Source organism: Pterocles gutturalis, unplaced genomic scaffold (assembly GCF_000699245.1).
Source record: "Pterocles gutturalis isolate BGI_N339 unplaced genomic scaffold, ASM69924v1 scaffold27289, whole genome shotgun sequence".
In the NCBI taxonomy this organism is placed as follows: Eukaryota; Metazoa; Chordata; class Aves; order Pterocliformes; family Pteroclidae; genus Pterocles; species Pterocles gutturalis.
The window spans coordinates 1,886-28,954 of NW_010134037.1; the positions used below are offsets into that span (position 1 = coordinate 1,886).

The 27,069-nt window shown below is 36.1% G+C and overlaps 1 protein-coding gene across 1 annotated transcript in view; it reads left to right on the top strand.

The window, feature by feature from the left end:
- The window catches only part of LOC104467622 (A disintegrin and metalloproteinase with thrombospondin motifs 20-like), a gene marked incomplete at both ends in the record, with an annotated part of 28,843 nt that overhangs the window by 1,660 nt on the left and 114 nt on the right, over positions 1-27,069 (top strand). The window contains 15 exons of the mRNA XM_010081460.1: positions 8,968-9,113; positions 10,650-10,831; positions 10,928-11,064; positions 12,068-12,185; positions 15,415-15,510; positions 16,759-16,931; positions 17,035-17,155; positions 18,252-18,378; positions 19,023-19,233; positions 21,050-21,214; positions 21,908-22,072; positions 23,715-23,837; positions 25,174-25,281; positions 26,484-26,648; positions 26,871-27,063. Coding sequence (XP_010079762.1) covers positions 8,968-9,113; positions 10,650-10,831; positions 10,928-11,064; positions 12,068-12,185; positions 15,415-15,510; positions 16,759-16,931; positions 17,035-17,155; positions 18,252-18,378; positions 19,023-19,233; positions 21,050-21,214; positions 21,908-22,072; positions 23,715-23,837; positions 25,174-25,281; positions 26,484-26,648; positions 26,871-27,063 — 2,230 coding nt within the window. The remainder of the gene's footprint in view (positions 1-8,967; positions 9,114-10,649; positions 10,832-10,927; positions 11,065-12,067; positions 12,186-15,414; positions 15,511-16,758; positions 16,932-17,034; positions 17,156-18,251; positions 18,379-19,022; positions 19,234-21,049; positions 21,215-21,907; positions 22,073-23,714; positions 23,838-25,173; positions 25,282-26,483; positions 26,649-26,870; positions 27,064-27,069) is intronic.

The following is a 27,069-nucleotide window of genomic DNA, read 5'->3' on the forward strand; positions in this document are numbered from 1 at the left end:
TTGCAAGATTAGGAGAAGTTATTTGAAGGTTGCAGTGGAAGCTTTGCTTGATTAAAGCCTATGCATGCAGCTGGTGTTACAATGTTTACCCTGTTTTTTCAGTCAGTCACTGATCAGAAAGGAAGTTCATCTTTACAAAAAACTTAATGTGTGACCTTTAGTTCAACTGGCTTGACTCTGATTTGCCAGCATCAGAGGACTTCTTTTATATGAGAATACAAAAACCAATTTTATGCAATTACTGCAGTGAAACCAGTTTTCTCTAGGAAGTAAAGAGCTAATTACAGTCATTCCCTCTGAAAGATCTAAGAAAGCACAGCAATTAATCTGACAAATTGTCATCTGTTCCTGTCTGTCTAAGGGACACCTCCTTTCAAGCTCAGTCAGCAAGTTCTGTTTATGTTAAAGGGAATAAGACATAGCAACTAGTAATTGTAATTAATATTTGCCGACAAGCTAAATAAATTTGTATTTGGCATTTGCAGCATTACTGCTGTGATGAATACAGAAAAGATCCATCTAAGGCATTTTTAATTTTAGTATCAACTTTTTAAGCTTAGATTTGTCACGAGTTTATTTTCACAGGAATCTTTAGTTTTTCTTCAGGTTGTGTGTCTGATTAGAGGGTCATGCTCTATGGACTGCTCTAACAGTCCTCATATCTTTCCTTCCTGAGAATAAGAGAAGATATAAATCTAATAATGTCAGAGACTCTCAAGTAAATGAGCAAACAGCTTTTCCTGAGGGCCTGCACTTCCTGATGGAATATCTTCTTGCCACATGCAATCTATCAGCATGCACACATTTTGAAACAGAATTATATTTTGTATGCCTCATGGTACACACACCCGCAGAGCTCAGTGAGTTCTTAATATATATAATATTAGTAGGTATGGGTAGCATTTTCTTAAAACATTAAAGGGAAAATGCAGCCAAACATTTCAATGTCTTATGGAGAATAAAGAAAATATTTTATTGAGAATTTGAACATTTCCTGTATTAATTCTATAGCACTGATATTATTAATTATCTGGAAGTAATATTACTACAATAGAAAACTTTCAATTTTTTTCAATTTGTTGTCTAGTCAAATTTCTTTGAGCTGATCAAAGTGTACTTTGTTCATCCTAGAGTTACCTGCAAAAATTAATTATATTTGCTTGTTGGGCTTCTGCTGAAGTATCTGAAAATTTCTCTTCACCATCTCTTTTTATACATTCTGAGTGCTTAGGTCTGACAGTAACCTGTAGGTAGCAATCCTGCTGTGTTTGAGAACAGTTTCTCATTCCATTGATATTCACATTGTGTCTCATCACTTTAGATGCTTTTTGTTTGCCTATTTGGCTTCATAAAGATCCATATGAAGTCTAAGCTTCTTCCATCTCTTCTAATATCACACAGACCTTCCCTGAAGCAGAGGATGCAGCCTTTAAATTCTTGTTACTTCAGAGACAAAATGGGAGTAAATGCCATATGTAAACATTTTCTAGTTTTGTGGTGGTGAATTTTTACACATCGTAAGACTATATTGGTCATTGCTGGAAAGTGTTTTTGGTGTTTTTTTGTAAGAGATATTATTAAATACAAAGGTGTAGATTCCTGGATTGTCTTCCTAAATACAATTATATCATATAACATGAATATAAAGTTTCTATTAAAATGTTATTTTTATTGTGTGATGAGGCACAATGGCATGAAAAATATTAAGTGGGTAGTGCTTTTTTTTCTTGTCTCTGTAAGCAAAGTTACCATGGGTTTATCCTCAGAATTAAGAACTATGCCGTATGATTAGGCAGAGGTAGCCTGCTCGGTGGATGCCACAATGAATTTCATGTACACAGCTGCAATTTTGGTTGCTATAGTATAAGCTATATGTACTAATTAGAAACATAATAAATCACGATTAGGAAGGTATTTATATGCTGCATTGGAGGACCAAGATACCAGAGGCAGCCCCAGATATTACAAGATGTAGAAGAAAGTGATTTTCCACTGGGACAGAAACTGGAATGCTTTAATTGGCCCAGTTTCCAGTTTCCCTCTCTTAACTGTCGTAATTCTTGATGCTGAGACACCATCCAGGTAGGAGCTGGTTAGATGTATGTTTAGGAATTGTGAATGACTTAGGGTAGATCTTTTTGCCCTGCTACCTCTTAGCTTCTCTTGTTGCATTCCAGTCAAAAATTTCTTTGTGCTTTGGAATTTCTGCAGACCAGTTGTCTCTTGATATTTTCTGTTTGGCTTATGTTTTCAATTGCTTGCTTTTCTTTTTCTGTCAATTTGTTTTATTTTTTGGGAGACTATTCTATTCAGGGGTTTCTGCAGCCAGGAATTTACTTGCATTTGTACTCTGTGATAGTACAAAAGATTTCTCCTCACATTCAGCATAGGAAGTTTGGGGGTTTTATTTCCTTTCTTCTGGAAATTTCAAAAAAGAAGTGAGTTTGGAGAGTGATTTGGGTTTGGCATGTGGAATATCTTTTTTTCAGATTAAAAAAAAAACCCAAAACACTAAATAGTAGGTAGAATCCCTACATGCACTGTATTTATTCATAATTCTAAATCTACAGGGTACCAGTTTTCAGTGTGGTTGATGTCATTCACAGAAAATACTTAATCCCATTTTATGGTGGACCTAATTAAAAGGAGTAGGAAGCTAGTAGTATTACAGAAAAGAAATGTCTCCACTGTTATGTGTAACCTAATTGGTTACAAGCCAACAACACTCTGCTTACACATATCCATCCATCTCCATCTTACACCTGGCTTGGAATCATGGCTTCTGTATAACCAAGTCATGCAGATTTTAGCAGTGTGGTTTACATGATATTCCAGTAATGGTAACTCATCTTTTGGAGTTGGTGATGCACATCTGAGCCAAAACCCCCACCTCCAAAAAAGAATAGTTGGTGAAGCAATCAATCTTCTAGGAGTGAAGTTCTCAGAACATTTTTTTTTTTTTTTTGCTATGAAAATAACAGCAAAAATACCCAATAAAGTGTCTTTTTTTGTTATTTTTTGAGACACTCAGGTTGCACTCAGGAATCCAGGAAGGATCAGAGCAGTATACCAGTATGCCCATATTTCATTGAATCCTTGGACATTAGAAGGGAGAGGTAGGAGGTAGCTATGTGATTCTGTCCCAAACTTTTCCATGTCCCGGTGTTCTGCATAAGGGAAGTTTGCTACTTAAACACCACTGAAAAGACAAATGTCAGAGAAGTCTGGAAAAAGCTGTGTAACAGCAAAAAGGAATACACGTGATACAAGTAAGCTTGATTGGAAAAATTATGCCTTGTGTGTGAGAGAGGGAAGTGTTTGTTACTTCTGTTCACTCTAGATATATCTTGTATGTTGAGCTAGAGTCCCTAAAAATACCTAGAATAGCTACTGAATGTATTAAGGTTTCATCCTAGTCCCCTTATAGCCACATAAGGAGAGGGATACAGGGACAATTAAGTATGTAGATGCAGCCCAAGAAAGGATTGCTTTGATCAGTATAAGAAGTACCAGTCTCTGAGGTATTTTTGCTGTTCTTCAGTTCTAGGTTACTAACCATGTTTTGAGCTCTTTTAAAAATCGTTGCATTGTTTGGCTACCTCATGAATGTAATACGTGAAAACAATAAATCTGAAAGAATAATTCATTATATGTATATATATATATATATGTAAAGTATAAAAAATTCAGATGGATTTTAACAGGTTTGAGTGATAGGGGGTCATGTTAACCATCTGGGAAGCAGCAGCAGATCCTTTGAGCTGTGAAAACAGAAGTGTATTTAAGAGCTCACACCAAGAATTTTCACTATAAACTGGGATTTTTGTAAAATACCTTTCTGATGAGATGTGATTTCAGAAAAATTACAAGTTTTCTGTGGGAATATTTCAAAGGAGAAATAAAGTACGTAGATTTTTTGCAAGAAAAAATGAAAATGTTGAAAAAAGACTAAAGTATAGTGGGTTTTGTTGACAATAAATATCATCTGAGTAATAAATGTAGGGTCGTCTGAGATTCCATGCTATTGTTCCAACTCAGTTAGACATTTCTCCAAGCTCTATTTCTTTTGTCTTGTATACTCATTTACTAACTGCTCTACTTTTGCTGTTATTATATGCTCTAGGCTTCACTTCTCGTCTTGGTTCTTTGAGCAATGTGCTTTCTTGACTAGCTGTATTATAGGAAGAAGCTGGAGAGCAGACATAGGTCTAATATGCAGCAAAACATTCCCTTACATCCACCTGCAGCAGACAAGGCAGAGAGAGGTCTGTAGAAGTACATTCATTCAAGGGAATGAATGGGAACATCCTGCAGAGATAAATACAGCCAGAAACAACAGCTCTGAGGTTTGTGGACTTTGGCATTCATCTGAGTGGGTGTTCTTATCTTCACTCCCTGCTCATGGGGTTATGTGCTGAATCTATGTAACTTCTAAGATTCATACTCCTTTACCAGCTCTACGTGATTGGCATCTACTTTGAGACAGTTTATGCTCAGACCTCACCTACAGGCCAGATGCTGTATAGTGAACTGGTGTAGTACTGCACCACTGTGTTTAGTGTTTATCTGTTTTGTGGTACCAGCTATGCCACAGGTATAGAGGAGGCTGAGAGGAGACCTTATCACTCTCTACAACTACCTGAAAGGAGGGTGTAGTGAGGTGGGTGCTGGCCTCTTCTCTAAAGTAACAAGTGATAAGACAAGAGGAAATGGCCTCAAGTTACACCAGGGAAGGTTTAGGCTAGATATTAGGAAAAATTTCTTCACTGAAAGAGTGGTCAGACATTGGAACAGGCTACCCAGGGAGGTGGTTGAGTCACCATCCCTGGAGGTGTTCAAGAAACATGTAGATGTGGTGCCTAAGGACATGGTTTAGTGAGTTAGGTGGTGTTGGGTTGGACTTGATGATCCTTGAGGTCTTTTCCAACTTTAATGATTCTATGATTCTATGCCCATTTTCCTTTTTTGTATTCAATCCACTACAACTTTCTCTTCCCATGCTATTCACTGGTTCACAGTCATTCTTGGGTCCCTGTCTCGATATCAGGAGTGAAGAAATCGTATTTTGTAAGGCAATATGAAATCAGAACAATAATACTGGATATTTGGAGGGCAACATGCAGACCATCATGTCCACTTATGCAATGCGTTGTCCTTTTAATTTTCCCCTCATACTTGTCTTCAGTGTTCAATCATCGTCCCTCCTTTCAGAAGCACCAGAAGCTGCCAGCAATATCTATTGAAATATTTTGGTGTTTGGAAATAGATGAATAATTTTTCCTGAACCTCCTTTTCTGCAAGGCTACATGGGGCTCTAATACATGAAATTATGTCCTCATACACTGAGCATCAGCGTTCCAGTCTTTGCCCCAAGATCTTCAAAAACCATGTGTATGTCTGGGAGTAGCCTGGAAAATATTGTCAGTAAGAGTAAACTTGGAGTCCTTTTCCTGCTATGGGTCATACTAGGCTGTGTATGAAATACATGATTTCAGAAGAGCTCTAGTCCTGTTCTACGTGCATCACTCTCCTTGATTCAGTTGAAAATGAGCACAGCCTGGCAATTAGTGCTTTAAGGATTTATTTCAAGATTGCTCTCCTGGAAATTTAGCAGCTTCAGTAATCTGTGAGATAAGTTGGAAGTACCTGAAATCAGTTTATCAAATAATAGTTTAATCCATAGGCAAGAGTCAAACTACTTATAAGCAGGTGATTAATAAATACAAATCTGGGTACCTGTAGGGACTTTGATTGCAAATTTGAACCATTAACCCTCCCTTCTCATCTCTGAAGATATAATAATTCCATGTGGATTTGGGTCAGAATTTCTGCCTTTTTGACAGAAAAATCAACTATTGACCTTGGCTAGAGCAGAGTTGCCACTTGCTGTAATCAGTATGTTTGGATTTACAAGTGATACCCACTTTACATGATGCATACATTATATTTGCCATAACAAATGTAGGAAAAAAAGCAATTACATTTAAGTTTATGAAAGTTCTGTGTATCATAATATTCTCAGTGAAGCAATGATTCAAGCAAGCACAGAGGAACATCTAGAGTGCGTCTGGTGCTGAAGTTTTCTACTGTGACTTCATCATGTTGCTTCTGTAGGAATGCAGCAGAGAATAGCTGAGACAAGTTTGTTGAATAAGTTATTAAATCCCAGATGTGAACACGCGCTTTGCATTTTTATGGATCAAAATAATGCTGCTATTGGGTATAAAATTTCATTTTACAACTCTGTGTTTTCCTGAAATCTCCCTTCAAGTTATTGTAAATGTTTTTTGTAGATGGAAGAATAACCTAAACTCTAGATTGCTGTCCCATATTTGGATGCAGTATTCATTTTGGGAAGTGGGATTTAGAATCTTCAGCCTATGATAGTAAAAATTATTTCCTAAGATGCTAATGACAGTTTTTGGAAAGGCAAGGTCTTAATATTTCCTCATATTTGCATGAGACTTTTCCATAGTGCAGCCGTATCTTTTATTGCTAGGTACTAGATTTTAGGTACTAGAGGGTTTGGGTACAAAAGTACCTTAAGGACATCTTGGAAAAAGGAATAAAAACTAACAGTAAGCACTGCAGTGAGAAAATCATATGCAGATATACAGTGAAGTAATGGTGTCTTTTTGGTGTTAAGTTAAAGCATTCTTAGCATGAAGTGAGTGATGATCTGGTGAATTGCTGGATCACTTAAATGATTGTATGACGAGATAAATCTGTCTTTTCTTCTGTGTTTCTGTTGGCTTAAAAATCACCTTCAATGGTCATATTCCTAGAGAAGGGCATTGAGGCTTAAAAGATAAGTGCTGTGTGCCAAAAGTTGGTGTGATAAAGAATTATGCAGTCAATTTTTTTGCCAAGTTGGATTAGAAAACCAGGCAGAACTCAGGAGAATCTGATTCTGTGACAAATTCCTATTTTGAGAGCAAAATGATTGTTTGCATATAGGCATAAGTATGAATAGAATAAAAGCATATACTAATTAGGAAACAAAATGGTTCTAGGAATTATTTTATGCAGTGATAAAACCCCTGAGCAACATTTGGGTTTTGTGTCATTCAGGTATATTCAGAAAGATTGCACACATTTCTGTGTGTTCAGCAAAATTTATGTTAATTGGTAGCTCCTGAAATAAATTTGTAACATCATCATAACTCTTGAGAAATTCTATGTAACATTTAAATTAGTTTTAAAAAGGGGTGGAATCCTGGAATTATTTTATCTTCTATGTATCAGAGGTTCTTAAATTGTTTTATGTGCCAGAGACTTTTGTTACCAAAACCCTTCTAGACTTAAGGTAATTCAAAGCTGTTTTGTGTCACAGAGAGTAGAGAGGCAAAGGCTAAGCTTCAGAAATAACAAGCAGTTGAGTTGATATAATCTGTTCTGATGATTCTAATGACTGATCCATGTGTGTACTGCATGGAAGGATGGAATAAGCCACTCCACTCCCTGTCAACACAACTAGGAGAATCCCTCCTGACAACAAAACTAATGATTGGTCTAATCATGAGTCTGCAATCAGACACCTAAAATAAAGAATTCTCTCTATTGTGTATGAGCACTGACCGTATGTAGTTCATCCTGCCCAGTGTCTTGTCTCCAGATGTGGGCAGTCTTTGATGCTTCAGAGGGTGTTTGGAGTCAAGGACAAAGTTGTGGATATGTTATCCACACAGAAGTCAGCAGGAGACATAGTGCTGACATTATAGTATCTTGTAAATATTCCATTTTAGCATATAAAATATTCCACTATTTTGTGTTCAACTATAGTGCTTGGGATTTTATAAAGCATACAAATGAATTGGAATTCCAGCTGCCATAAGTCATCAGTAGGATTAGTGCTGGTAATTCCTACAGGTTCTTTGGAAAAAGTCACACATGCACCAATCATAAGATTCTCATTTAGAGTTTTTAGTCATGTACTTTTTAAGTAACCACTGAAGTGGATAAATATTTGCAGAGTCAGGGACTTACATAGTAAATACTTAAAAGCAAGAGACTGATCACTTGATTCTTCTGAAAAAAATAGCTAGTAATTATAACTTTCTATAAATAATAAGTTTACAGATATTGAGTAGTGAAGTTTCATAACTGACATGACCACAACAGAGCAGTCTTGCAATCTTTGTTGTCTGAATAGTGTAAGTCCCAGCAGATGAAATTAAAATTGCACCTTTATGTAAGTTTTTAGTTGAAAATTGTTAGTTCTGAAGCAGGAATAAAGTCTGAAGTAGCACAATAGACATTGCAATGTAGTATCTTGTAGTAGCTCCAAAATTTTATTTATTTAAATATTAATTCAGATTTAATGGTAATGGTAATTTTTTTAAATTAGTAGCAAATATAAAATTATTGTAAAGTGTAAATAAATTAAATATACAATATTTTACACCTATTGTTATAGGTGTGAGAGTCTGAGTTTAAGCATGAATCTATAGCATCATCTTGCTTCAGCATAAGCGAGGTCTTAAATGCTTGAAAATTTGTGTGCTTTTCCCAAACAATCCCACTAGCTTTTTTAGCTTCCAGGATGCTCAAAATACCCTGAGTTTCTTGGTGGTTTGTATCATACCTTTTCGCTTTTTGTATCAGCATGAATTGCCAAATTAAACTGGGACATATGTACATATGTACAAGACAACTGTAAATCTATTTTTGAAGTTTGTGCATGAAAACATATCAGGATTTTGAGATTCTTATATAGGCATTTGAATAAAGTGATAAGACCTAAAGATATATTCAGCATCCAGTAGCTTTCATAGACAGCAAAGAACTCTAGACAGCATTTTAAAAAAAATATTTAGTGGGTAAGATATCTTAAAGGAATTTGAACATTTTAGAGAACATCCAGACCCAGATTAAGAGCAGTGAGCTCTTAAATTTTGTTCTTTCTGTGCCTGAAGTACACAATAACCTTTTGCTTGACTTATAAATTTTATTTTGTCAACTGTGCAGCACTGCCGCCACGGAATTTGTGTGAGCAGAGAAATGGAGATGCGTCCTGTAAATGGAGAATGGGGACCATGGGGACCTTATAGCTCATGTTCAAGAACTTGTGGAGGTGGAATCAAGAGCACCACCAGGCTGTGTAATAAACCAGAGTATGTTTTTGATTGTGTTTTGCATTAGTGCATAGTGAAGATATTACGATATAATGAATTGGTTCAAAACAAAATGAAGGTATTGTGGGTTGCACAAATTAGCTTGAAGCATCAGTTAAAAAAAAAAAAAAAGCTTGTTTCAGCCATGTTTGAAAGGAAAGATAGGTCTACAGACTCTAACATGCAGAGAACTTCTAGATTATCCTTGTCTCTCAAGTATATAATTCATATTTACAGATATATCTAAAGACTTATTTAGGTTGTAAATTTTTTTTCTAACTTTAAACACTGAGGCTTTCTTTAAACATGAGGGTGCTATCGTTGGCATAAAAACTGTAAAAATAAATGTATTCCCTGGTAATCTTTTTAGTGAAACACTTGGTTTAGTGTGATTTACGGCTTTTTCACATCACTACCAGTAACGCCCACAACGAACACTGGTTACAGTAGAGTAATTTACAACTTACCTTTTTATTGAGAAACTTCCGTTGACTGAATAATTCAATGTGTGTTTCATTCTCTGTAATAAATGTCAATGAGAACTTTAACTTTAACTTCTCCAGAAGCAGAACCATAACTGCAGCCCGAGTAGTTTCAGGGTTTTTCTAGGAAGTAATTTCATCTTGATATTATCAGAGGGATAAATGAACCTTAGTCAAATGACCCTGGGTTATTTTATTTTCTGAATAAGAGGTGGTAGACTAGATTCCCATTAATATGCCTCTGTCAGTCTGTAGTAACTGATAGTATCAGTATGCCACTGATTTGTTCTTTTTTTCCTCCCCAAGAACCTACTAATACTGAATTATTGTGTAGCAGGGTTTACAACACTTAGGAAATATATTTTAGAATTTACAGTAAATGGAGTATTTTCCACAATTTTCCCTTTTTAGTTCTTTTGATCCCCAAACTGAAACCAATATCAGGACTACAGAAAAGAGCGTGTCATCTCCTAACTCTGTGTTCTTTCTTTGCCACACTGTAAAATAATAATTTCAAATTACAGAGGGAGGTGCTGCTTCTGTAAAAATATGTCTGTAATCTCAACTAAATTGAAAAAAGCATTAAAGTTAATAATGTTTTTTCCCAGGCAAAATAATTACAACGGTAAGAGAAATAAAAGTGTAATAGACATAATGAACGTCAGTAGCTTGATTACCACCTCAGCAGTAGTATTTTACATGGACTTTTTATTTTCTTCATTTGAGTATAAATGTATGCACAGTACAACAGAAGATAAGAGTGTGTGGGGGAAAGTCAGTAACAGACTGCAGAATGCCATGTGAGATTTTACCCTTTAGATCAGTGGCTCAAGCCACTTTTCATGGAAAACTGCAATTTTAGAAGCTGAGTATTGAATCATAGAATCATAGAATGGTTTGGGTTGGAAGGGACCTTAAAGATCATCAAGTTCCAACCCCCCTGCTATGGGTAGGGACACCCTCCACTAGACCAGGTTGCTGAAAGCCCTATCCAGCCTGTGTTTTATATATAGTATATGTTTTATATTTACTTACTTTTACCTATTTTTGTTAGACCAAGAAATGGAGGAAAGTACTGTGTTGGCCGCAGGATGAAATTTCGATCATGTAATACTGATTCATGTCCAAAAGGCAAAAAAGATTTCCGGGAGCAACAGTGCTCTGAATTTGATGGCAAACACTTCAATATCAATGGTCTTACGTCTGCTGTTCGCTGGATTCCGAAATACAGTGGTAGTAAGTAATTACAAATTTTTTCAAGTAATGAAATAAAAATGTTACTTTAATTGAAGTTTTAAAACAGACAAGAAACCTGTTGGATTTTCTTTCCAGTTTCTGTGAAAGATCGCTGTAAACTTTTTTGCCGCGTTTCTGGAACAACTTCCTACTATCAGCTGAAGGACAGAGTTGCTGATGGTACTCCCTGTGGAGCAGAAACCAATGACCTTTGTGTTCAAGGCTTATGCAGGGTATTTAAATCTAAACTTACTAATTACTAAAATCAATTTTAACAGGTGGTGAAGTAGATATTAAATATTCATCCAAGTAAGCATTACTGAAAATATGTAAAGCAAAATGTTTTGAATTTACTTAATTTTAATCCCTATGAAGTTAAATGGAAATGGAGGCAATTAAGAACATACAGCTGAATTTGAAGGCCCACAATCTTTCCTCATTAAGCATCATATCTGAGAGACTTCGTATTGTCCAAGTGAGCAGAGAGAGAAACTGTTCCAAAATCAGCATAAAGGGAGGAAAGAAGCATGCTGTGTGTTTATTGTCATCGTATTCCTGCTATAAAAGTAGTAAAAAAGTAGAAATTCCAAGGGTAGACTATGTATTTATTATTTCATTGAAAAATGGTGAGGAACTGACCCTTGAAAGGGATCATTTCAGCTTTCTTTGCTTAGTAGAAATTCTGGAAGTGCCACATTTTGTTGGGAGAAGCAAGGTGATATCACAACTCAAGACTTTTTTATTAAGGCCAGGTTATTTTTCTGATTGCAGTGAAACTAAGTAAATTCAGGATGAGGAGAAAATGTAGTCTTTTCTGTAGTGTTGAATCAAGAGGAAAGAGGAAATGTCAGAGAATTTTCCTGTCTATCATAATTTTTTAAGAAAAGGAAGTTTAAGTAAAGATATATAAACAAAAATTGTGCTTATGCTAGTTTAACCAGCATAGTCTACACGTATTCCTTTGCTTCTTTTGCAGTAATGACAGACTTTGGCAGAATTGATGACCATGTACACATACATACTGCTTTTAGGATTGTACGTTCTTAGTACAACAGCACTGTTGTGTTTTGCCCTGACATCACAGCACCCAAAATCATAAAAGGCTTTTCATTAATTGCCAAGGAAGACCAGATATATACAGTGAATAAGAATTTTTGGGGAGTGAGAAGCTTACATTGTTTGTTTCTATTGTTTTCCATTGGGCTGAATGACACAGGGCTATTTATTTTTTTGTAGCAAGCAGGCTGTGATCACGTTTTGAATTCCAAGGCAAGGAGAGACAAATGTGGAATCTGTGGTGGTGATAATTCTTCGTGTAAGACTCTTGCAGGTACTTTCAACAGTGCTCATTATGGTATGTTTGGTTTTTTTAAAACCTTAATGCACATTTTGGTATGGCTTAGAAATTGTGTTTTACATTTGAGGAAGTGGGATTTGTGTATGTTCTTTAGGGCCTCTGTCAACAAAAGATATCTGATTTTCAGTCACATGTGCCCTCTTAAGGGTGCAGAGGCAAACACTGTGACACACTAACCCATTCAATCTGCTCTAAGGTCAAAACTAAAGAGACAAATAAAAGACATGATGAGGGTACAAGTATTTTAAAAGGAAGAATGCTTCGTGCTTTGCACTTTGCATTCTCTTCTGTGAAACTATGCAGCTGAAGGACTTATTCCAATGTCTCCTTTTGGTTGTGTAAAGAGATAGCAAGAAATCTGTGATGTGAGCAGCTGACAAGGTTTCTTTTTTCATATAGTGAAAAAGCCTGTGAAATGTGAGCCTTCTCTTTCCAGAGAACATGGGCAGCAACCTTTATGTTCTTTCCTCTTCATTGGCATGTAGTGAATGAGAAACTTCTGAATAGCCCTGGTAATTTCTATTTCTTTGATTTATTTTCTCTAATAGAGCTACTGATAGTTCTTCTACGCTGTCCTTTCTGGCAAATATGGAGAGACTATTGTACATGTGTAGCAGTGCAGTTAAGTAGTTAGAGTGTAGAACATAAGGACAGAAGTCTCCAGGTCAATATCAGATTCCTAAAGGCTCCTTCATGGCACTGCCAAATAGGATCTTCATAGAACAAAGGAATTGCTGGTCGAAGAGGGAAGTATGCCCAGTATGCTGTTGGATTTATTTTTTTTTCCTGGCAGAGGGCTAACGCCAAGCAGGAAGTACCAAAAAACTTAAAGGTGGGATACAGCTACCTTTGCCATACAAATACACGTAACTTTTCTTGTGTCTGTCCTGAGAAGTTGGAAGAAGACACAATCATCTATTAGAGACTGGATTTCTCAACATGTGTTCAAAGCACTGAAGGAGAAGAGTGTATTACTCTGATAATTCTGAGTGAAGGATTACCAGTGTTTTTGTTTTCCACCAGTGTGAAAGATCTTTTTCCTTACAGGTAGCACATCAATTCTGTCACAAATATATTTGATACAAGTGACTGCTACACTGAAACTACCGTTTATACAAATATCACTCTCTGCTGTTTATCATCTTTGTGTTGTCACAGACTTACTTGCTTCTAACTGAGGTTAGAGGGGAAAAAAAAAATCCACATTTTGGGATGACGAAAACCTTGATTTATTATTTTGGCTTTATATTTAATTGAATGCTTTAAATTATGTTCGATAAAGATGATACCGAAGTATACTACTAGACAGTATGCTAAACATTTGGGATTATCTCTCAGGTGTGCTCTAGTAGGAGTGCAGCAATGCAAACAAGAGGTTGTAGCTAGCTGATCACTAAAATGTCACTGTCCATAGGAGGCCTATGACATCCCTAGGCTAATGACTGAAAACATTGTCTGAGGAAATGTTATTTTCCAAAAAAATTCTGAGTTAGGATCATAAGATAAGTATGCCAAAGTCTGTGCACTTGATCTTTTTACTTCACCTAGTCCCCTTCTGTACTGACACAAGTCATTTTACTAGGGCAGAATTTGGAATGAAACAATAGCAGCCCGTGGTACATGCTGACAGACATTCATTCTGTTATAATGTTGTCATTAAGTGTTTAAACAGTAGTGAAACAATCATCAGAAATTCATTACAATGAAATACTAATTTACATAGCTCCCAATTAGGTAATCTAATTATGTACACATAATTATTATCTTAGCTATTATTATTGCATCAGATTAGAATATCTGAGGATTTCATGGAAAATGGTCGTTCTTGGTGCCTTGGTATATGATCTCTTCTGTGTATCCTTGACAACATGCTATGCAGTTGTGTTTATAATTTCCTCCCATATTTTGTCTTCTGTTATTCCATTACCACAAGGTCTTCAGGGTGTGAGATGAGGGACTTTTTTGAGTGTGTTTTGGTTTTCTTGCCAATATGTTGGAAGACTGACCCAACAGTGTATTTATGCAGAGCACGCAGCATGTCAAATTGCAATTGCAGTGCTGCCCCCAGCTGGTAAATGCGATAGACCTGTGATTAGATCAACTGTTCATTTAAATGCATGGCATCGTTTTAGTAGATTAAAAGCACTGAGAAGTTAATGAATTATGAAATTGAAAAGGATATTGCCATTTAAATTTTTACCCACAGAGATGAGTCAACTGACTAAAGTTAAATCACGGCAAGACTGTTAAACGCAGCAAAATAAGTTAGTGTAAAAGTTAACAAAGATTATATTAGTGCTTCTGATTGTATGTTTGTGTTTATTATTTGTTTGCGACGTTTGAAATACTTGGTTTTTCTCAGACATAAGAATCCTTTTGAGTTTGTGATTAGCATCTGTGAGAAATGGAAATGTATTTTTTTTTTAATCTATGCTTATGTGCAGAGCGACAGTTCTAACAGGTAGATCTTGATGCACCTTATGTTGTTACCGTAGGACAAGGCTACCATAATAGTAGTTGGAGGTATTACAGGAAAAGACTCATTTGTGAAGCATTTGTATCTTGAAGAGAGCACACTAGGGTAACATTTTCAGTAGCAGAATGTGGGTCAAGCATGGCTACTTTATCTATCTAACTATGTGTATGGCCTATAACACTGCAATATTTGAGTATTTAGGACTTGTTCTTTAGAGTGCTGTCATGCCATACTGTTATGAGAGAGAAAAGTAAACCCCCTTGTATAAGCAGGGAGTGGAGATGTTTCATATTAAGTGACTTATTCAGACTTGTATAGATGTTTTGTGGTTAAATTGTGAGGAGCCACAATGTTTCCTGAATCCCACTTGATATACTTGACTGCTTTCTAGAGTAGTGCTGCTCTCTAGAGATTTTTCTGAGCAGGTTGAACTCCTGTTACTGCTAAAGAATCAAATTCACATTTCTGAACACAGGAATGAATTGTAATGAGTTATGAAAATAAAAGTTTGGTTCAACTGAATAAAAAAAAAAAACAACCCAACCTAACAAAAACCATAAACCAACAACAAAGAAACTTAATGTGCATGAAGATATTCAAATTTCCTTCCTAAAATGTGAGGGCATTCAGCAGTGGTTGTCACTGGTGTCCTGTAGCATTTTGTTGCTGAAACTAGTTAAACATATGTTCATATTTACTAGTATTTGACTATTTTTGTATATAATTAATTTGTGAATAATTACATTACAGGTTACAATGTTGTAGTAAATATTCCCAAAGGAGCAACAAACATTGATATTCGTCAGCACAGCTACTCAGGGAAACCAGAAGATGACAACTACCTTGGTAAAAAGCTCTTGTGTATAACATTGATGGATATTTTTTGTGCTCTCTGTCATGACAGAGGTCTGCTCTAGACCTAAATTATCTGAAGTCTGATACAAAGTCTTTAGAGCAAATATCTAATTACACTGTATCATAATTTGCCTGAGTCTGTCTGTAGCTATTAGTTTCAGAAAAATGGGTGAGATGGTGTTAAATTTCTAATTCTTAAATGTATGTTTATTTGTCAGAGAATAGGAATTATGGCACATTGCATCATTTTGTCAATTTTTTACTTTACTGTGGCGATGTTAATTAAAACTCCGTGAATGAACTCAGGAGTAGTGAAATTACTTGTGGTTTTAAATCTTGAAAACATACTCTGTATACACCAAGCAGTTTGACCTTCAGCAAACTTATCAGTTGTCTCACATTTCTCTTTTTCTGTCATGTCTGAATGTAAAGATCACATGTCGATAGATTTGCAAGTGTGTGAGAGGAACTAAGAATTCATAAGCACATTGTACCAAAAATCTTGGTTCTATTTCACAGTACAGAATATTGGTGCATATTTTCCTTCTGTCTCTTCTTCCACTACCATCCTACTCAACAAACTTCACAGTTTTCAAAATATTTTCATTGCCACCTGTTGCCCTGTTATTGCATATGCATTTCCCAGGAGACAGAAACAACACTCACCCCCTGACACTAGCTACCATTTTAAATGTAGTAATGCCTGAATGGCATGCCTTTACTAAAAATTTTACTTTGTTTTTAAATTTAATTTTTAATTTGTTATTAATCTTTATTATTGTAAATTGGACATTATATTAAATTATTATTATAAATGCTTAATAATTTATTTTTACTTTAAAATTTACTTTTAAAAGCCACTTCGCTAAAAGTAGCTCTAGCAAATATAAGAATGTGGGTTGTGGAATAGGCCAGAAATACAGATAATTATTGTTTCCTTCTACCGTAGAAGATCCTAAGCAAATTTAAAAGTAATTACTGCAGTCAACCCTTCAGCAGAACAGAGATTATTAAAGTTGTGTTATTAATGCAGAGAAAATCCATGACAACTGCTCAGGTGAAAGGTACTGATGGTTAGCATTGAACTCATGCATTAGAAACTGTTTGATACAACTTCAAATTATAACACAGGGACTAAAATAAAGCTAAGTGTTGATGAGAAGTTATATTATTAAAAGTTTTTATTGATAGAACCTTTTAAATAGATGCTTTATTTCCAATATTTTATTTTACTTATAGCTTTATCTGATATTCATGGAAATTTTATCTTGAATGGAAATTTTGTTGTAAGCATGTCAAAAAGAGAAATCAATATACAAGGAGCCATTTTTGAGTACAGTGGTTCAAACAGTACGATAGAACGAATTAACAGCACTGATAAAATCGAAGAAGAGCTAACCTTACAGGTGCATGTTTACTTTTTTCATAAGTTTGAAAATTTGCTTCATGATCATTATGTTCATAATTTTATGTTCAAATTCACTGAAAAACAGCTATCATTTTATCTCAATTAAGGTTAAAAATTTATACAACCCTGATGTGCGTTATTCATTCAATGTCCCAATAGAAGATGGAAGTGATCTGTATGCATGGGATCCTTATGGACCCTGGCAAGACTGCAGCAGGATGTGCCAAGGTACTGTGAATTCTTTTGTCCAAAAGACCTGGTGGCATTTAGGAAGGGACTAGTCTTAAGAACTCAGATTTTTCACCTCTATTTGTAAGAAAGAAACTCATTACTCTCTTTAGATGCACAGAGCCTTTAAGGGCAGAATGGCTTCTGATTTTGTTTTGCTATTTTCCATATTTACGCAATGCAGTTCTATATTAAAAAATAAATTTACGTTCCTTTCTTTTGTAGCCATAGGTGAGTTTATAAAAAAAAAAAAGCTGAATCAAGTCTAATGCATCCTTAGAAAGCCGTATTTTATACCTAGAGATATGTATTAGGCTTTCCTTATCCTATTTCCAGATGGTCACTGATTTGTTTAGTATCTTTCATCTATATTTATTTGGCTTTTTTTGGTTATCTGCTACATGGGGTGAAACTATTTAAAGATATATTTTACAACTTTAAAACTGTTATTCCATAGGCCATTCCAGTGTAAAACTAAAACCACAATACATATAAAGTGTATATGTGAAGTGTACATACACAAGTTTTTGATAGATACTCCTGTTAGCAGGTGCTAGAAATGCCTGTAGATACATGGTGTTGAGTTTTTCTGGTTTTGAGTCCGGCTGTAGACATGTTCATGTGCTAGAGAAGCAGAGCATCTTCCAACTGTGGTACTTGTCCCAGCAGTCCAGATCTTTTAGGTACCCTGTGATCAGATCTTCTGCTTCCTTAAAAGAAAATGTTCACAACCTCTAAGTTAACATGGTGGTTTGAAAATTTGGTGCTTAGCAAAGGACAGACATGATGCATTTGGAATACTTAGCCTGATGAGTAAATGGACTGTTGCACTTCTGCAGTTTTCTGTAAGTTGATATCCATGTGAGACCACTGTAGTACAGCTGGGAGATGGCAGGGGGAACTGGGATGATCTTTTTCTCTACCTAGAATGTAGTCTGCTGCACAAAGCAGCATGTTTGTGCAGAATCTGCTGTATACAATGATTAGTGTTAATGGGGTATCTCAGTTAAATTCCTAAATGATGAATGGAATCCATTGGTGTAAAAAGGCACTCTTATTTTAGCCCTTTATTTGCTTTTTCTGATTCCTTTTCAAGGTATTCGAAGAAGAAGGCTGACATGCATACGTAAAAGTGATCATGTGGTAGTGTCTGATCAAAGATGTGAACTTATACCTGCTGTACCAGATGTCTTTGAGGAGTGTAATACAGAGTGTGAATTAAGGTAAAAAGAGGTTCCTAACTGAGGAGGTTATTATGGTCTTAAGTATTTTTGTTGATAGACATTTCTGAAACTAAGTAATTCATATTGCTTTATCCTCTGTCCCTCCAACCCTCTATAATCATCCTTCCTGTTTCTTCCTCCTTTCCTCAAATCTGTTGACGTAATGAGTTTATAGATTATGTTTACACCTCTGAATCTAAGTAGGACTAGTGTACTTTCCTAATTTTTATTGGTAAAGTAGAAAGTCTTTTGTTAGGATTGTGAATCTGTTCTATATATCCTGGCACAAAAACTTGTATCAATGGGCAGAATACATTTTTTAACAGAATTGTACCCACAACTAGAACTAATTTGAAACAGACCTGTATTTTTCTTCTCCAAGGAAACCCATGCTGTAGCATTCAGAGGATGAAGAGTTAGAACTGTAGCTTACATTTTTCAAAGTAACCTAAGCCTGTGAGTCAAATTGTTTTATATTGCTTTGAAAATACCAGTGATGAGATACATTTTACAGTTTTATCTGTTCCCTAAAATGCATATCTATATTTGCATGACAATTCCTGGTACATTCTCTGAGTGCTTTATTCACCGTGGTCTTATTTTTTAAAACATATTTAGCTTTCTATAACAGTTTATCCTTGTAGGTGGCACAATGTTGGCAAAAGTGACTGCACATCAAAGTGTGGCCCAGGGTATCGTTCTATAGAGATCCACTGCATGAGGTACTCTATTTCAAAAGGACTCAGTGCTCCAGTGGATGATAAGTACTGTGCTGATCAGCAGAAACCACCGACCAGAGAGCCTTGCCATGGTGACTGTATGTTAACAAGTTGGCATTACACAGAATGGTCAGAGGTACAAATTCAAAACATTATAATCATAATGTTATAGAATCATATCATAGAATTATTTAGTTGGAAGGGAGCTTAGAGATCATCTAGTTCCAACCCCCCCTGCCATGGGCAGGGACACCTTCCACTAGACCAGGTTGCTCAAAGCCTCATCCAGCCTGGCCTTGAACACCTCCAGGGATGGGGCATCCACAACTTCTCTGGGCAACCTGTTCCAGTGTCTCACCACCCTCACAGGAAAAAATTTCTTTCTAATACCTAATCTCAATCTACCCTCTCTCAGTTTAGACCTGTTACCCCTCTTCCTGTCACAGCACCCCCAGATAAAGAGTGTCTCCCCATCTCTCCTGTAGGCCCCCTTGAAGTACTGGAAGGCTGCTATAAGGTCTCCTCAGAACCTTCCCATCTCTAGGCTAAACAACCCCAACTCTTTCAGCCTGTCCTCGTATGGGAGGTGCTCCAGCCCTCTGATCATCTTCGTAACCCTCCTCTGGACCTGCTCCAATGGGTCCATGTCTTTCCTGTGCTGAGAACTCCTGAGCTGGATGCAGTACTCCAGGTGCTGTCTCACAAAAGCGGAGTAGAGGGGGAGAATCACCTCCCTTGACCTGCTGGTCACACTTTTTTTGATGCAGCCCAGGACATGCTTGGCTTTCTGGGCTGCAGATGCACATGGCCAGATCACGTTAAGCTTCTAATTCACCAACACCCCCAAGTCCTTCTCCTCAAGGCTGCTTTCAATCCATTCTCCACCCAGCCTGTATTTGTGCTTGGGATTGCCCTGCCCCATGTGCAGGACCTTGCACTTGGCCTTGTTGAATTTCATGAGGTTTACACAGGCCCACCTCTCCAGCCTGTCCTGTCCAGGTCCCTTTGGATGGCATCCCTTCCCTCCAGTGTGTTGACTGCACCACACAGCTTGGTGTCATCAGCAAGCTTGCTGAGGGTGCACTCGATCCCACTGTCCATGTCTCCAACAAAGATGTTGCTGCTCAAGTCCAGGTAGATGACATCAGTTGCTCTTCCCTTATCCACCGATGCTGTAACCCCATCATGGAAAGCAACCAAGTTTGTCAGGCACGATTTGCCCTTAATGAAGCCGTGTTGGGTGTCACCAATCGCTTCCTTATTTTCCATGTGCTTCAGCAGAATCTCCAGGAGTATCTGCTCCATGATCTTGCCAGGCACAGAGGTGAGACTGATGGGCCTGTAGTTCCCCAGGTCTTCCTTATTTCCCTTTTAAAAATGGGGGTTATGTTTCCCCCATTCCAGTCAGTGAGATCTTTACCAGACTGCCACAACTTCTTAGATATGATGGTTGATAGTTCTGGTTAGTGTTCATATCAAATTTTTATATCTATATAATTTTTTTTTTTTAGTTGAAGTAACTAAAAGAAAATAATGCTTGACAAATAGAGAGTTGTAGGAGGAGCTAATACTAATATTTCAGCAACTTCCTCATATTTTTTGTAGGAAACTGTTGCTAAATTGTTTGCAGCTTGGTTTTGGAAGTCATCAGATAAGATCTGGTTGTTAAATGTGTATATTTTATTTACAGTCTTAATTTAGTTCTGAGAGTATTTTGGAGAAAATAAGTTCGATTTCAGCTTTAGTATTCCTTAAAGAGTTTTATCTTGGAGCTACTAAACAAAGTGCCAAATTTATCTCATGTGAACATATTAGCAGTCTGTGGCTTAAATGTTGGATACATTTGTCTAACACAATCATTAATGTTTTTCACCCTTAAGACTGATAATGTATTTTGACCTGGTTTTATCATGTTGTATTTCCTGTTTCATAATATTGCCCATACACTGCAGTGTTCCAGGAGCTGTGAAAGAGGTGTCAGAACCAGAGAAGCTTTTTGTATGAACAGTTTGGGACGTCATCTTCCTGAGGGAGAATGCCAGGAACTTCCAAGAGTTGTAACACAGAGTTGCAATGAATTCTTATGTCCAAGCTGGTCTGTTAGTGAGTGGAGTGAGGTAATGAACCATGTAAAACTTGGTCCTGGTCATCAATATTAAAATAAGCTGGTTTAAGTGTTTGGTTTTTTGTTCTGGCTATTTCGGGGCACAGAAACTTTTGAAGTCCTAGGGTTTAGCTCATATACATCCCAGATTTACAAATGGCATGAGAACTTTTGAAAAACACACCTAGAATTTATTTTTCTCTGAAATTTTATTACATTAAAATGAGGTAGTGAAGCTACTTAAAGTAAATCTATCTGCAGTAATATGCATACCTTCCTTTTTTATGAAGCAATGAGAACTATTCAGCCAACTAAAGAACAGAATTATATCCATTTTATCATAGATTATATGGGTATAAAAGAATCATGGATAGTTTAAACATTTTTCTTGTGAAAGCTTTGATATGTTCACTCATATTTTAAACAAGTATTCTTTAATCTAATGGAAATAAATGATCTGTACATTGCTCTCATATTTTTGTGGCTTTAGAAACTTAATAGTGGTTCCTTTGTATTAGCATTTGGGTTGATATTTACAGGAAACAGAGAGTTAATAAAATAACTAGTTTTGTTGGACTACTTACATTCATGGAATATTTTTGTTACTTTTGTGATCTATAAAATCCAATGGATTACTAAAAGAAAGTGAAGCCATTAATGCAGATTCATGTCTTTACAAACTGATGACTCATTAATAATTTTACAGTGTCCTGTGACATGTGGCAAAGGAATGAAGCATCGTCAAGTATGGTGCCAACTTAATGATGAACAACTGAGAGATGATTTCTGTAACCCAAATGATAGACCAGAATCAATAATATCATGCGAACTTCATGAATGTGCATCTTGGCAAGTAGGGCCTTGGGGATCAGTAAGTACATAAGGATTCCTGGCTTCTTGTTTTCTAGTTCAGACTGTGAGTGATCACAAAACAATACCTTTTAAACATTTTAATTGGGTCTTAAGCACTTACTTTAGTTGAACTGATTCACATGTTTGTTCCTATTGGCTATCTATCCTGTAATTTAGGAACACCCACATATAAATTAAGTGCCTAAAATAGTCATTGACCCTGAGCCTTAATATCAAAGATGCTTTTACACATGAATGTATTACATCTCCAGAATGATGAAAATGTAGATACCAAACCTTTCAGATGAATAAGACATGTGAAAGACCAAATCTTTATAGGTGTGTGAGCATATTTAAGTGGTAGCTTTAAGATCATAGAAGTGTATATCCTGATAATAGCAGGCAAAAATACTTAGTATTTTGTTGTTATGTTTTGTTTCGACCTTCAAAGATTAAAGATCTGATATATCTTTATGTGAAAGTGCTGTTGAAAAGTGTGTTCCTGTGTGTAATGTTGCTCATCTAATATACACCAGAGTGGCTTCAAAATTCTGGAAAAAAGTGAATTAATTTGTGAAGGAAACTTTTGTCACCAAATAGATGAGAATTAATTAAAAAATAATACGATTCATGGAGCTTTCCTAAGATCGGGTTACTCAAACCAACAGAGGTGTTATTCAGGGTTTCGTGGATGTTAGGAAGAATTCATAACTGAAGAGCAACTGATATTTATTTTTTTACATATAACCTGTTAGTAAAATACAGACTAAATATACCTTTGGAAATTAAGTATATTTTTAACTTAAACATTTCTTTAGTATAATTTTTCTCATGTAATATTTTTTTTCACATTAGAGATAACCACACTGTTGTCTAACATAATGTTGAATTCTTTTTGAGTAATCTTTTGATCACAAGACACTGGCTTTCCATTCCTACAAGCTAAGTGCAAAAATGAAATAAAAAAATATTTCAGTCCCATGATGTAATTCTTCTGAATAAAAAAATCAGTGTGTATGGCCTTGCTGGAATAGCTTGTACAAGCAATTTACCAAATCTGTGTCACTGGAGCAGAGCTTTCCATTGCAGTTTTTCCACTGTACCATCTGCTAATAGCTATTCACGAACTGGGTTTTTACCAGTAGTTGTGCTTGAACCGCAACATTTATAGAATGGGATTTATGTTATAGTATTTTCAGCCATCTAGCATTTTAGGTGCCTTCTTTGAGTATGCTCTTCAAAAAGACATTTAACAGCTGCAGTGATTTCTTTGGAAGCCACCCCTTACTCCCTCCTCCCCCACTTCCTCTACCCCAGTTTTTATTGCTGAGCATGACATTACGTAGCGTGGATTTTCCCTTTGATCAGTTCAGGTCAGCTGTCCTGGCTGTGTTCCCTCCCAGTCTTCTGCCCACCTCCAGTCTACTAACTTCAGGGGGCAGAAGGGGGAAAAAGAGAGAGCCTTTATCCTGCACAAGCACTGTTCAGCAATAGCCAAAAGAAAGATGTGTTAGGGACACTGTTTAAGCATGATATGGTCTGCTGTGAAGAAAGTTAACACCATCCCAGTAGTCATTTGTATTCATTCCAGAAAGAGTTTTAAAACAGAGATTTGTTATAATGGTGCTATTTCAAATGTGTGAAGTTATTGACTTCAACAGTGTTCTGTAACATGTGGACGTGGATACCAGATGCGTGCAGTCAAATGTGTTACTGGGACTTACAGAATTATTCTGGACGATGAAAGTGAATGTAATGCTGCTACTCGTCCTAGAGATAACCAAGTAAGTTAAAAAATACCTTTCATTTGAATGTACTACTTTTCAGTTGAAGGCAGCTAAATACAAGTGTTGTCCACAGACTCTTTGAAGGAACTTGCAGGAAATTAGTTCTGAAATGAGAAAAAAATACTGAAACTATCTGCTTTTTTTTTCTGAACTTCAAATTTGGCCTAGGGAATTAAGTAATTTGGATATGGGAGATTTGAAAATCTGGTATATGATTGAAGGAGTACAAAGGCCTTTGATTATTTCGGGGTGGGGGAAAAGCTCCAACATGTAAAATATAAGGAGACTGCTTGCCATGATGCTTAATAATAGCACCTAACTGGCTTGGTATCTTTAAAATTCTGCTTGTATATACTTCTTAAAAGAATTACATGGTTACTTGAAGAAAGCTTCAGTTTTTGGAATAATACTAATTGAAAAGTGTGTGGACATGAGTTATGATTCAGTATGGTATTAATGTGGCTCTTTACCTTTTCTTCTTGTCTCAGTTTACTTACTTCATCACCTCCCTTAATTTAAATCTATATTTTTTCAGAAGAAACATTTTTAATACAATCAGTGGGTTTACCTTTGACTAAGAGCAATTGGTGTCTTAGTTGCTGTGTATTAATGTGTTGATCTCGCCACCAGATTGATACATGTCATTTATATCCAGCTAAGCTGGTAATCACATACCTCTTTGAGTGCATACTCTGCTTCTTGTCTCAAGGAGAAGAGGGAAAAAATGAATTCTATGGTCCAGAGTAAACCAGTCACAAGTTACCACCCCTCTGATGACTTCTAGAATAAGATTTCAAAATACAAAAGCAAAGTAATTGGTATAAATTTATTTCCACTTACATGTGAAAACACTGGGTTTTGAGTATGCTTTGTATTTTGAATAGTAGTACCTGTTTGGCTGTTGACAGAAACTGGGCAATTTTGTGTTCCCAGTAGCTGAAGACATGAAGGACAGGACAGCATAGCCACTGTCTTCACTCAGGTCTTCTGTACTGCATGTGGCTATGAAACAGGACACGGTAGCGTCTGTGTTCCTTGTCTCCAGCAAGTTGCCCAACACAGTTCTTTCTCAAAGTGCAAATATTATTAGTTATTACTAATACAGTTTTAACAACAAATAAATTATCTTTGCTTCTTGATTTGAAACAAAACAAAACAATTCAATTAAAAGCCTTTGAATAATGAAAAGAAGAAGTTGGAAGATGGTATTTGCTTGTTAATTAATGCTGGCTTATTGTAATGGTAGGATCTATCTTTGTGGGACCCATTTGCTTTACATTTGGCTCTTCCAAAATTTTTATTTTGAAAGCTTTTTTTTTTCTCACCTCCACAGGAATGTGAATTGCCTTCTTGTCCAGAAAATACAAAATTATGGACTACATCGCTTCCTCTAGTTCATGTGGGGAAGGTGACCCAGTGGAGATATGGATCATGGACCCCAGTATGTAATGTAATGGTGGTCACATTTTGCAGAGCAGTCATCCATTCCGTCACCCGTTTTTCCATAAAGCTCTCATTAATGTATTTTTTCAGTCTGAAATCTGCTTGGGATAAGTTTTTGAAGTAGTTCTAATATTTTTTTTAAAAACCTGTTTCTTAAGGAGGAGATAGATGCTTCCAGCAAATTCTGTATGCTTCAAATCTAGCTAGGGAAAATAAGGAGGGGAAAAAAACAGGATTCTAGAAGCAGGGGTTCTGAGCAAAATAGCTTTCATATGATTGCGAATGTGCAAGAAAGTGTTTATTTAAAATAATTGATCATTTTCTGAGTATGGAGAACACCTTTCATTCTAAAATATGAAATTTTAAACTTATATGTGAATAGCAATATTAAGCAGTTTGAGTATTTAAAGATCTAATTTTACATAATTTGTAAAATAAACATTGTAAAAATGATTTCTGCACAAACTGTTTAATAGAAGAGGTTTTGATTTTGGTAGTTGAAAATTAGTTTTACTTTACAGCGATGTGAAAATTTAAAAATTATCTATTAAAAGGTGGATGTGTCTGTTAATCCCTTGGTGTTCTTAACCAAACATATACCACAATTATATCTTTGCACAATTATTTTAACTAAAGAGAAGTAAAGAGTGTATAGACTGAGGCTACTGAGAAACTCTTCACTAAATTCACCTTGAACATCTCGGCTAAAATGCATCAGAAGGGGCTAATTGGAATATGCTAATATAAGCCAGAATGACAAATGGATTGTGACTATCAGTTTTTATTGTATCAGTTGATGTAAATATTGCATCACTGTGTAATAACAAAAATGTTCTGGAAGTTGTTCTCTAATATTCCTATTGTTAATAAATAATAAATAAAAAAAAATTACCTTTGCAATGGTACAATGAAACCATGTTATAGTTGAAATGCTACCTGTTCAGGTACAGGAATTGCTTCACAAGAATTAAGACCATGCAATTCAGTTCCAATCCAATGGGTATTCTTAAGGCCTAAACCATCCAGCAATATTCACTTTCCTTCATGAATGCATGGCTCTACAGGTGCAAGATGGAAATCTGATTCCCAGTGTTTAATTCTAAAGTCAAGCTGATACTAAGCTATGTTAGTATTTTAGATGCTTGCGTCATCTTCTTTTGGTCTTCTGAAGTGCGGTGAGCTTGGGTTGTTCTCTGACAGTGCTCTGCATCCTGTGGGAAGGGTGATCGTGCTCGCTATGTGAGTTGTAGAGATGCACATGGAGGAATAGCAGATGAATCTTTCTGTGCTCATTTACCAAGACCAGCTGAAATTTCAAGCTGCTTCAGCCCATGTGGAGAGTGGCAAGTTGGAAATTGGTCCCCTGTAAGTATTAATTGTAATTTTTTTTTTTTAATGTATCTATTTAGATTATTGGGCAAAGTCTCTGGTTAGAAATTGGGAGTTCATATTCTGTGCAAGTGTGATTGAAATTGCATCCCTTGAAAAAACAAAGTATACATTTCTTATTGTCAAAAGTAAATATTAATGTCTTTGGTTATTAACTATCAATGTTCTGTCACAAATGTTGGGTTAATTTTTGGTCAGTGCACAGTTACATGTGATAGTGGAATAATAACAAGACAAGTTATCTGTGTCAACTATCATCAACAAATCAACGAGAATTACTGTGATCCTGAAGGACGACCTTCCAAAGAACAAGAATGTAACATGCCACCATGTCCACCAGTTTATCACCATATTCCGAAAATACAGGACCATCCAAGCCATTTTCCAGAAATAGGTT